We start from the raw sequence: 11,775 nt of genomic DNA, 5'->3' as shown, positions 1-11,775 counted from the left end.
CACACACACTCGCACTCATACACTCGCAAACATCTCTCTCCTGCCGGTCTGTCTCCGTGCCGCGGCCCCGCTCCCTCCGGCTCCTCTCCTCTCCCGCTTCCCTCTCTCCCGCTTACTCTCGCTGGTTTTCTCCTCCCCCCGAAGCCGCCCCCCCTCCCCCTTTCCGCCTCCCCTCAAGTTTCTCCTTCTGTCTGATTAAATGAGAAGGAAGTGTGGGAGTGGTGGTTTTGAAGCTCTCCCTTTAAGAGGCAGCCTGCAGTGACGAATTGTTGAAATTGCCATTGCAGGATGGCATTCCGCTATAAATTCATTGTTCCACCTCCTCTCATCTTCACATTTCTCTCCCTTCTCCTCTTGTTCACATCGACAGACTGGGGATAACAACAACAACAACAGGAAAGATACAGGGAGGGGGCTTTTACAGAAATCCAGGACGTTTTACGCTTCTTGGGCTTTTTTTTTCCTCTCTTTTCTTTTTTTCCTTTTTTTTTTCTTTTTAACCATCTCACCGGAGACCATCCAGGCGGTTTTGGGTGCCTGAATTTCTTCTCTCCCCTTCTCCTCCTCCTCTTCAAAACAAAAGAGGGCAAAAGAAGGAAAGGAGCCTACCGGAGCCCGAGGAAGTGCCGAGTCGCAGCAGACCTGCCTCTGCTGCTGCTGCTGGTGATGATTCGGTGACTATAGCAGCGAAGTGGAAGGGGAGTGGGAAGTGCTCAAACTTCTCTACTTGCCGGCTCCGAGCCGTCTCTCCTCCTTTTCCTCTCTCCTCACTTTGCCTCCCCGGCAGCAGCGATTTGGGAATTTTTTTTTTTTTTTTGCCTCTCTCTCCCTCTCTCTCTCTCTCTCCCTTTCCATGTGCTCCCGGCTCTTCCCTGCAGAGAAACACAAAGTTCACACGCGAGCGGCTTTTGTTGACATTTTTTTCTCTCCCACTCACACTTGACTTCGGGAGGGAGAACTTTTTTTTTCCTTACTTTTTTCTTGTCCTTCCTTTTTTTTTTTTTTTTTTCCCTTTCCCGCACCTCTCCTTTTCTCCCCATCCCTTAACCCCGCTGCCGCGCTCCGCCGGCCGGCTCCCGTTATTCCCATCACCATCGCCACCACAATCACCACTCCCGCCGCCGCGCTGCCCCGCGCCGAGGCGAGGATGCTGCCGGCGCTGCTGTGGCTGCTGCTGGCCGCCCGTGCCGGCCGCGCCGCGCCGCCGCCGCCCGCACCTGCCGAGCCCGGCGCGCCGCCCGCCCGGCCCCCCGCCCCCGGGCCGCCCAGCGGGGCCGTGCGGCGCCTCGACCCGACCTACGCGGGGGGCGGCAGGGCGGGCTACGTGCTCTACGCCGGGGGACAGCGCTTCCTGCTCGACCTGGAGCGCGACGGGCCGCGCTGCCACTACCGCGGCACGGTGGACGGCAGCCCGCGCTCGCTCGCCGTCTTCAACCTCTGCGGCGGCCTCGACGGCTTCTTCGCCGTGGGCAGCTCCCGCTACACCGTGCGCCCGGCGCGCCGCGCTCCGCACGCAGAGGCCGCGGCGCGGATCTACGGCGAGGGCCCGGCCCGCGCCCCCCACGTCTTCCGCAGGGAGAGCTTCAGCTTCGAGACGGTGCCGGCCCGCACCAGCTGCGAGACCCGGGACCCCGCCAGGCCGGCGGGCGGGGACGGGCGGCGGCGGCGGCGGCGGCGCTCCGTGTCCCGGGCCCGGCAGGTGGAGCTGCTGCTGGTGGCCGACGCCTCCATGGTGCGCAAGTACGGCAAGGGGCTGCAGCACTACCTGCTCACGCTGGCCTCCATCGCCTCCCGGCTCTACGCGCACGCCAGCCTGGAGAACCACGTGCGGCTGGCCGTGGTGAAGGTGGTGGCGCTGGGCGACAAGGAGAAGGGGCTGGAGGTCACCAGGAACGCCGCCACCACGCTCAAGAACTTCTGCAAGTGGCAGCACCAGCACAACCGCCTCGACGACGACCACGAGGAGCACTACGACGCCGCCATCCTCTTCACCCGCGAGGTAGGCACGGCCCCGGCCGTGGGCATGGCCATGACAGCGACCAGGTGTCCCTCGGGCCTGGGGTGGCGGGGCTGCCGGAGCTCCGGCCACCCTGGTCGCCTTTGCCCAGTGGTTGCCTCCCCACTCATGGATCCGGCTCGTCCATCGGGCAGTGCAGCATCTCAGGGACCGGCACCCACTGCCGGGCATGGCAGAGGGCTTGAGATCTGTGTGTGTCCCCTGCCCTGTGCTGTCACCCCGCCGTGGGTTCACCAGTGCAGTGCTGGGACCCCGGCCCGGTGGAGAGGTGGGAGCTTTGGTCGTGGGACTCAGCTTGAGATCCCTTTGCTTCACATGTGACTTTGTCCTGTCTGTCCATGTGACATATTTAACACCCTCTGCAGAGGTGGTCCAGTCGGAAAGGGTTGATAACACTTCCTACGCTAAATTAGTCTCCGAACAAACCAGCTAGGGAAGGTGGTGGAGAGCACACCTTAAGAGCACAGACGTCGTGCTTGTGGAGCACATCGGGACGCTGTTTGCAGCAGGGATAGCTGCACAAGCAGCGCTTGTGGTTCAGGTGTTGGACGTAAGTGCAGCCCGCAGGTAAACAGGCTGGGTGGTGGCAGGGGCTGCGGTCCCTGTCCTGCCCCCCAAGCGGGTGCCCCCATCAGCTGTGGGTTGGATCTGCTCGTGTTGCCCATGCAGAGCCGTGCCTTGCTGCTCCACGCTGGGTTGTTGATTAATTGCATTGCCAGAGGTCGTTAAGGGACATTGCTCTGGTAGACATGTGGCCGAGTTTATGCAATGAAGTTCTGTAAGAATATCCCTTCAGCGGTTTGGGTTTGGTGTTTTCTTTTTTTCCCTTTCCCCAAGTACGAAAAAAATAACTGCATGACTTTCCGTTCATTTGAGTTCTCCGGCTTTGCTACATGGTAGGAGCCTGCCAAAAAGGATGCTTTGGATGGTTTGTGGAAGGAGTTGCTCCAGAAGGGAGAAAAAAAGCGCCTGGCTTGCTTTTATAGCTGTAAATAGTTGAAATATTAGGTTCTGTGTCAGGCATCACTTGTACAACAGGAGCCCTTTTTAGCAGGTTAAAGCCCATCAGTGCAATTTGCAAGCTTTCATTTTATTATCGCTATAACCTGAATGAAAGCAGGCTACCTAGACTGGATCAGAGTGTCTTTGGGTTTGCTGTAAACATCTTTTCCAATGGTTTATTAAGCCTGGGCCAGAATCCATCACTTTTCTCTGAAGAGTTTCTCTGCCACTATTCCCACTTATTTCCCTGGGCTATATGACAATTCTGAAACTCTTAGGGTGGCGGCTGTGAACCTTCAAGTCAATTATTAAGTTAATTTGGACTGAGATAGGATGTGACTTTAAAGTGCAGTTGCTTTCCAGCTGCTTAGCTGTAATTCTTTGCATGGACACCCTCCTGCCAGAATAAGAGGGTGCTGCTAATCAGTAATCCGCTTTCAAAGACTCGCGAGCAATGCATAGAATTACCTCTCTGGGCTGTAAGTAGTGCATAGAATAAACAAATCACCACGGTTCCTGTGCTCTCCTTGCACTCTTGAGATGCAAATGTTGCTTGCACTGCTGCTCAGGGCTGCTTCATGAGAAGAAAAGCGCAGGCTTGTGTTTTCTTGGTTTACATTTTAACAGCTTTAACTCTGGGATTAGCTGCTCGATGCAGTTCAGGACAACTTAATCTGCTTTAATGCTTTGCTCTGTGCACACGGACATTGTTTGGCAGCGTTTGACTGAATTAAGAACCAGACTGGAGTTTCTTGCTACATGTGTTCATGATGTTCTTTGCAGAGAGTGTGTGTGAGCCCACACGATTTTTATATGCTTACCCTTGAAATGTCAACATGAATCTATTTACTCCCCGCGGAATGTAAACACGAAAAGGGTTAAAGGATGAAAAAGCAGTGGAGATGTTTCCTGGAGAAAACAGCCCCGCTTTGAACTACAGGAGAGATTTTTTCCAGTTTAGCTTTTCAATGAGAGTGGCAGCAGTTGGCAGGAGAGCGCCACTTTTACAACTCTGTTTTGGATGGATGAAGTTGGTTGCTAAGCTACAAGACGCTGAGCCGTGGCTGCGTGTTTTGATGGGCTCTGAATATGGTCATGCTGATTTTTGAGCATCCAGATGTCTCTTTCTAAGTGCCTTGGGTTTCAGGCACTGGGCAGACGTGTGAGGTACATTTTCCATCCTTGTTTACTGACTGAGGCCACCTTGAGCTTCGTGTTGTCAACAGAATAATATTTGCAGATCGTTTGGCAGCTGAATGCGTGGCCTCAGCTGTATGGAATTGGCTTTGTGTAGATAGAATCTGCATTGTGCATGGCTGATGCCATACAAATCCCTCAATAATTATTATCTTTGTTCCGGAGTGACATTTGATTGGATGGTATTTTTTACACCAAAACAGGGCTTTATTTGAGTTCCTGTATGAAGGAAGAATCCCGAGAGAATTCAACAGTGTTACTTCATCCTGTTTGCTTGTCTTTACTTCTTTAAAGATAAATTAGTAACCATTGGTAGACTGAGAGTGCATCGGCAGCTCTCCTTTTTTATTAAATTAGCGGTGGTTCACATTATATAAGTTAAATTTATGGTTGTCATCATCATCATCATCATTCATACTAGGAAGTACTTCCTATGTAAAAAAATTTCGAAGGAAATTCACTGATTCCGAGTTAAAGCCGGCACTTCTTCTGGTCATAGTCTGTATTTAATTGGATAAGGGCTTTAAAGCAATTATTCCGCAGATCTCAGTAAATCAATACGAGCATGAATTCAGTTTGGGGTGATACAGGCAACATCTTAAAGCTGGTTTTAGGCTTTGTGTTGCTTATCAGTGATGGCAAGGGTCCATTAGCTGCAGTGGGTCCTCTGTTTACTCTGTAAATTCTAGGATAACTAGAGTTACATGTCTGGCCAGTGTGAAAACCTTACGTGGACGCAGAAATCATCTGTCACTAAATATTGCAGAAATTTAGTTGGATTCCACAGTGATTTTTTAAATCTGATAATGAGAAGTGTATTTTCCCAGTGGTTACAATCTGTCATTTTGACCCATGAGGAGCAGGATGAAGCATGGCAGAGGTCTGACTTGATAATAAGCAAACGTGATAATTTTCTGATATTTCTAAATTTCCTCAAGGCAGCTTGACCATAAGAGCCTTAGAGAGCACATGGGTCTCCTGCTGTTGGATTACTTTGTGGTTGAGTCCTTGGCAGCAGCTGTAAATCTTTGGGTCTCATGAATCCTGGAGCATCCTCCATGGATATGGTGGTGCAAGGATGCAATTCTGGTGGCCAGGTGAGTCTCCTCCACCCCGTAGAGAAGTGGCTTTTTAGTGGGGAGGAGGAGGAGCTTGCTAAGCCCTCCTTCTCTGGAGATTACATCACTTGTTGTCCATGGCACTGAAGTCAAGAGCAAATTTAGAGTTTATTCTGTTTCAGCCCTTTTTATAGTGAACAGTTTGCAGGAGCTGGAAGCAGATCATCTTCAGATTTTTATGGGTGCAACAAAACACTTGCCAGATTATTTGCCACAGTAGCAAAACAGATTAGATGGGACTTGCAAACTGCAGTTGAACTCACACTGTTCTTTTTCTGTGGTCCAGCCTGCTCTGCAATTATCCTCTAGAATCCATCCAGTCTATTTCATTAGTGGCCCTTAGTTTAATTTCAAGTGAACTATTGAATGCATTTGGACAAAATCCAGCTCTCTTCCTTCTCCCCCCGTTCTGAATCATCTGAAGATTAAAATAGATGTTTCTCACAGTAGATACAGACATTAGGAGCAAGGAAAAAATCCTTTCCTAAGTGCTTGTTAGAATCATCTGTGATAGTGCCATCATGCCTGGCTCGAGCAGAGGGTTCATGCTAGAACCAAAGGCCACTGTCCTGCCTTTTTCTACACAGTAATTATATGAGGCTGGTGTGTTTGATTTAGTTCAACTGTCCATCTGGCAGTGCTGTTGAAATTTAACAGCAAGCTTTGTATTATCTCAGCTCTGTAGATGATAATTTCACTGCATGGAGCACATGCTTTCTTTGGCTCTACTTCTTTCTTCTTTTTTTTTTTTTCCTCTTTTCTCTGTTATCATCTTCCAACAATTATTATCCCCTAGCAGTAAAACAAGTCACTGTACCAATGGTCAATAGAATAGATTTCACTGTGAATTTTTATTACTCTGAAGAAATTGTAGTGTGATGTGTATACCAGTTTCATAGTGTTTTCACCAACTTTGTTGCACATTTAAATAATGTCTCTAGGGAAAACAAAGTGGGACATAACTGATAGAGGAGAAGTTTGATTCACCCTGGTCTGGAGAGATGGTGTGGAGCTTCCCCACACAGGAACTGTGGGCTTAGGCAGGTTAAATCACACATTTTTACTTGGTCATCAGTCACCAGTTTAATAACTGAAACTTCTCCCCATGCAGATCCCAAATGCTTTATTTGCATTTTGTCAGTATTTTAAAATAACCTGTAGTTTGTATAACTCCGCTGTTTGTTTGTTCTTTTTTTTTCCAAATGCTCAAGCCCCAGGCTCATATTTATGATATGAACCCCAGAAACAAATTACCTCAATTTTTAAGCTAAACTGTTGGGAAGTACATTTGGGTTTGGCAGTTATCACCATTGTGGTTTTCCTCAGAAGGTGACCAGGCTCTGGCCACCCTCTCAAAATGTGGCCAAGGGAGGACAGAGCACTAACCCAGGGAGCCTTTCGTCACCCAGGATCCTTTCTGCTCATGGGAACATTGCATTTGAAACCCCGTGTGCCGTTCCAGGCTGCTGTGACATCAATGAAACGTCACCCACTTTGCAGAGGAGCTGAAGAGGGTGGATGTGTGTGTTCTCAGCACCACCTGACCCCACCCTCCTGCCCAGCCTGCGGTGGGAACGCTGCTGCTGCAGGAAATCGGAAAGTCGTGCCTAATTCCTTCCTCTGCTGCAGGGATTTTAGGTCTGTATCGCCCACCTCCCAGGAGAGGTCCTTAACCAGGAGGTAGTAAGCTGTTCCAGGTGTTAAGGAAGCTTTCCACCCCTCTGACCAAAGGTCTGTCACTGTTTAGTGAGTAATTCATATGGTGAGAACGAGGGGAATCGTGACCTAAAGCCGCCTGAGTGGAGCGCAGTGCCTGGAGCAAGGTGGTCTGGGTTCCTCAAGCATGGAGAGGAACTGTTTCTGTGATTTACCACAGGCTGTTCAGTGGGAAGGAGGAAGGATGAGCAATAGGGACCAAAAATTGGGTCACTTCCCTGACTGCATTTCAGGGAAACCTTGGGCTCAGGGGCTGCTCCAGGAGGAGCCACAGCTCCCTGTGTGCTTGGCAGGAGCCTGGTGTAGACCATAAAGTGCTCTCCTGAAAAAGATGCTTCTAGTTGGCCTCGTCCCTGGAAGGAATTTGTAGCTGTATCACGTTCTTAGTGGGAAAAGGTTTGAGCTGATGAGCTGCTGCAAAAGGACCAGTGAGCAGAACTCTAAGGGTTTTAGCTGTGCTTTACAAGAAGGTGATGTGCAGCTTGACCTGCACAAAGCCTCATCCTGTGGGTTCTTCTCATCCTGATCTGAGAAGTTCTGTGGGCTCGGCTTCCCTCAGGGCCAAAGGTGGAGAAACATCTGAATTAAACATCTGAACTCCAGTAAGCAAAGTGCCCAGCTGTTCCAGCCCATGGAACTGTGGCACTTTGGGGCCCACGGGGTCCCAAACTGCAAGCCCTGTGAGGGGTAGATAGCTCAGAAGACATGAGGACATTTTCTTCTGCCCTTAAATCCCACCAAAGTGTCCATGTTAGTGTTCACATGGTGTTTTGGATCTGGTCAGCGGGCTCTGACCTAATCCCAGGTTTCACTAAACAGTTTATTCTTGTTTTGAAACCTACTATAGAACACATTTCAGGTGAAATGAACTCCCTGCTCCAACCAGGACATGGTGACAGTTACCTCCCTTCACAACAAGGCCATGTACACATGGCAGCCAGCCAGCTGCTCCTGATGGATTTGGGATGTCAAGAAAACTTGGCCTCTAATGAGCTGTCTAATTAACTACTAGACTTGTGATGTACAGCTTAGTTTTACTAAGCCATTCCTTTGCCAAAGCTTAGCATCACTTGCCTCCTGCATAGCAAATGCATTGCCTTGTCATTCTTCTGTTTTGAAACTACTGTAAAGCAGATCAAGTGCCATGCTGCTTTCCTTCTTTAGAAATAGCAAAAAACATTCTTTAACTCTTCTGCCACTGTTTCAAGGCAATTGAGCATCCGGATCTGAGTAGCTGATTGACTTTCTAGTAGAAGCAAAAAAAAACCCAGAGTGAAATAATCATTGGAAACTGGTTTTGTGGATCACGAGTCCCCTCTTTCCTTGTGCTATAGCTGGAGTATGAAAAGTTGAGGCTACCCACACAGATTTTTTGAGATTGCATCATTACATTGAAGCCTGTTTTTAACACAAAGTTAAAATATTTTCCAGGGAATTAAAACCTTCTACTGTACTCCCAGAAAGTTTACTTTATGACTGCTTTCCAGGACTGCCCAGGAAAGCAAAACACAAATCTAACTATTGATTCTGGTAATGAATAATCCATAGTCAGTGTTTGATGGCTAAGCAGGCATGATTTTCAGTAACATCACTTGCAGTCAAGCTGTTTGGAAGCTGGTATTGGTGAATTGACCCAAAAACAAATTTTTCAGAATGTTTGTCTCAGAGATGCCACTTGATAGGCTGCAGTTCTAGTAAGAGAAATATATTCCAGTTCAAATTATGCAGAGGCAGGAGAAGTAAAGAAATGAATGATAATGACAACATAGAGGAGCCCTCAGTAATTTGCCTAAATGATTATTGATAATGTCAGCCTTAGCTGCATATCAGCATCCTCAGGCAGCCACTGAGGGCTGGAATTGGCAGGGAAGCTGTTATGGGGATGTCTGTGGGCTGCCCATCTGCTGCTAGAGCAGGGCATGCCATGGCTGTGCTTTGGGCAGAGCATGGATTGAGCATCCTGGTTTTCCCTGCCAATTCCAGCTGAGGTGAGATTTTGCTAACATGTCTGCCCTAATGTTCCATGTTCCACACATCCTGTCAGAATTGGCTCGGTGGAAGTTTACAAGATTTCCTGCTTAGAAAAATTATATTTTTTAGTTATATTTGAGTCATCAAATCTGGTGAATCATTGTGAATGAAGTCTGGCTGTGGCTACGGGTGTAAATTCCCAGTGTAGCTGCTTCTTGTGTGCAAATGGCAGTAAATCCTGAGTGCCATGAGGCATCTGGGTGCTGATACCATTGTGCCACGCTGGGAGCAGCACTGATGTCAGTGCCTATGTAATAATGACACCCAAATACCAGAAAAGACTGAGTGACATAGAATCAGCATGCAGAGACAAAGCCTGAATTAATGCAGTTTATACTATTTTGGCACTCCCAACCTGTCTAGCCCTCCTCCAGTAAGCTGCTTTCTGTCTGATTTATGTGCTTTTTGGTGCTTGTGTAAGAATTTCAGTTCAGCTGCTTGTGTGGATTCAGGTCCCATTGCTCCATCACAGAATCACAGGATCAATCTTGTTGGAAATGACCTCTGAGATCATTGAGTCCAACCTTGTGCTAGACCATGAGTGCCACATCCAGTCTTTCCTTGAACACCTCCAGGGATGGGGACTCCATCACCTCTCTGGGCAGCCCCTTCCAATATCTAATCACCCTCTCTGTGAGGAAATTCTTCCTAAATATCCAACCTAAACATCAAGCTTAAGACGGTGTCTTCTTGTCCCGCTGATACTTTGCTGGAAGCCAGAACTGAGCCTGAATTTTCTCTTCCATGTAATGCTTCGTATTTTTAGCTTGAAAATTTCCTTTGTTGGGGAAAAAACCCCACCTTTTTTCTTCTTTTTTTTTTTTTTTTTTGTGTGTGTTTGTAAAGAGATGCTCTGTCAGAGTATCTGTGCACTAGGTGTGGTTTTCTTTGACTTCAGTGAGGTTTGAATCCTGTGCTTTTCCATGTTTGCCTAACCTGTCATAACCAGTGAACACTGCTGCTCTGAGGCCTCCTATAAGGTGTCTGTTATTCAGGTGGATTAATTATGAAAGGCTTCATAAAAGGACGTCCTTGTAGAAAGAGATCTGAAGGGAAGAAGAGAATCTTGAAAATGAAGGGAAAAAGTTCTCTTTGATCATTTTGATAATAACATTTGTCATGGCTTAAAAATGACAATTTCATTCAACCACAATGAAATGAAGTGTTCCAAATAGCATGGCTCCTACTTCTCCTTCTCATCTAAAAATGTGCATATATGCACATGCACACGAATATTCTTCCCTCTGCTTCAACAGAAGCATGGAGAAATTGCTGCTGGTGATAAAAACACAATGTCTGACCAAAGTTGAAAGACAAAACCTGATGCTGCCTGCATGGTTTTTGGAGACATCTCATATCTACATGTGGGAGGGGTGGTTAAGTGGTTGGGATTTTGCACTTTCTCTGACTCTCAGCAGTCTCTGAGAATTGCTTAATACTTGGTATATTATTGGGTAAGACACTAGTAATTGTACTGCTTGACAGATGTGGAATGCGGTTTCACATGTAGCAATCTCTTTTCTGTTAAATGAGAATATAGGATTGGCGTCAGAAGAGCAAGGTGATCTCTGGTTCTGGAGGACTGATCAGGAAGCTGAAGCTTTCTCTGGGCTTTGATTTACCTTCTGTAAATTAAGAGAATTTTCTGGTTTTATTGTCAATGAGGAAATGCTTCCAAAGGATATTTTCAGAGCCTACCTCAATGCATGTGTGAGCATCACAGAAATACGAATTTACAAATTTACCTTAACAACAATTAGCTGCAACAACTAACAACAATTAGCTGCAGAACGTATCCAAAACCTGTTAAAAGTCCATGGAAATACTCCCACTGACCTTAACATCTTTAGCTGTAACTTACACTGATATTTTCATCCAGGACCTGCCATGGGCAAAGGCGCCTTTAGGTGGTTGTTACTGCTGGGTGTAAAAATTCATTGTAACAATTTTTTTTTTCCTTTTTTTTTGATTTTTCTTTTCCCCTTCCCGGGCAGGATTTATGTGGGCATCATTCCTGTGATACCCTGGGAATGGCAGACGTTGGGACCATCTGCTCCCCCGAGCGCAGCTGCGCGGTGATTGAAGACGACGGCCTCCACGCAGCCTTTACGGTGGCTCACGAAATTGGTATGCAGTGCCTTTTCTGTTCCCCTGCCAAGGCAAACACTCCCAACAGCTGCATTAGGAACCAAAATACCCCGCAATTAATTCCAGATTTCCCCCGGCCCCAGCCCCGCCTGGGGATTAGGGCTGTGTACATATGCACTTCAGGGTTAACTAATAAGGGATCAGAAGGCAGGGGAAGGCGCACAGTAGGTGTTTCCTCCCTGACAGTGGCCTTGCTAAGCAGCAGTTGAAGTGAAAATTCAAAGGCTGCAGCTACTGTCCAGAGATGTCAGTGCATGGCCCTCCTGAGAAAGCTTTTGGCCCATCTGTTGTAATTGGCATGCCCTTATTTATTGGAAAATAAGTCACATTTTTCAACTTGTTGCCTGTGCTGTTGTTAGGAAGCTTTTTTCCTTGTATTACCAGCACAGAAAAGCTTTTGTGGCAAAAACCCAACATAATTCCAGCATCTTTGTAACTGTACAGAAATTAATTTTAAATCCTGTAATAAGTGAAATAGTATTTAGGTGATAAAGGTTTGGTCACAGACCTGTTTAGCTTTGTTTCATTTTCCAGCTCAGAGGACAG

At 47.5% G+C, this 11,775-nt stretch overlaps 1 protein-coding gene across 1 annotated transcript in view; it reads left to right on the top strand.

Moving 5' to 3' along the window:
* The first annotated feature begins 1,147 nt into the window (after positions 1 to 1,147).
* Positions 1,148 to 11,775, top strand: part of ADAMTS5 (ADAM metallopeptidase with thrombospondin type 1 motif 5) — a 33,784-nt gene continuing 23,156 nt past the window's right edge. The window contains exons 1-2 of the mRNA XM_054270226.1: positions 1,148 to 1,999; positions 11,076 to 11,208. Coding sequence (XP_054126201.1) covers positions 1,148 to 1,999; positions 11,076 to 11,208 — 985 coding nt within the window. The remainder of the gene's footprint in view (positions 2,000 to 11,075; positions 11,209 to 11,775) is intronic.

This window comes from Melozone crissalis, unplaced genomic scaffold, assembly GCF_028551555.1.
Source record: "Melozone crissalis strain CALT ecotype California unplaced genomic scaffold, PUWL_Pcris_2 ptg000009l_1, whole genome shotgun sequence".
Lineage (NCBI taxonomy): Eukaryota > Metazoa > Chordata > Aves > Passeriformes > Passerellidae > Melozone > Melozone crissalis.
Note: the sequence above shows the minus strand (reverse complement) of the source record. Positions and strands in the feature narration are given on the sequence as shown.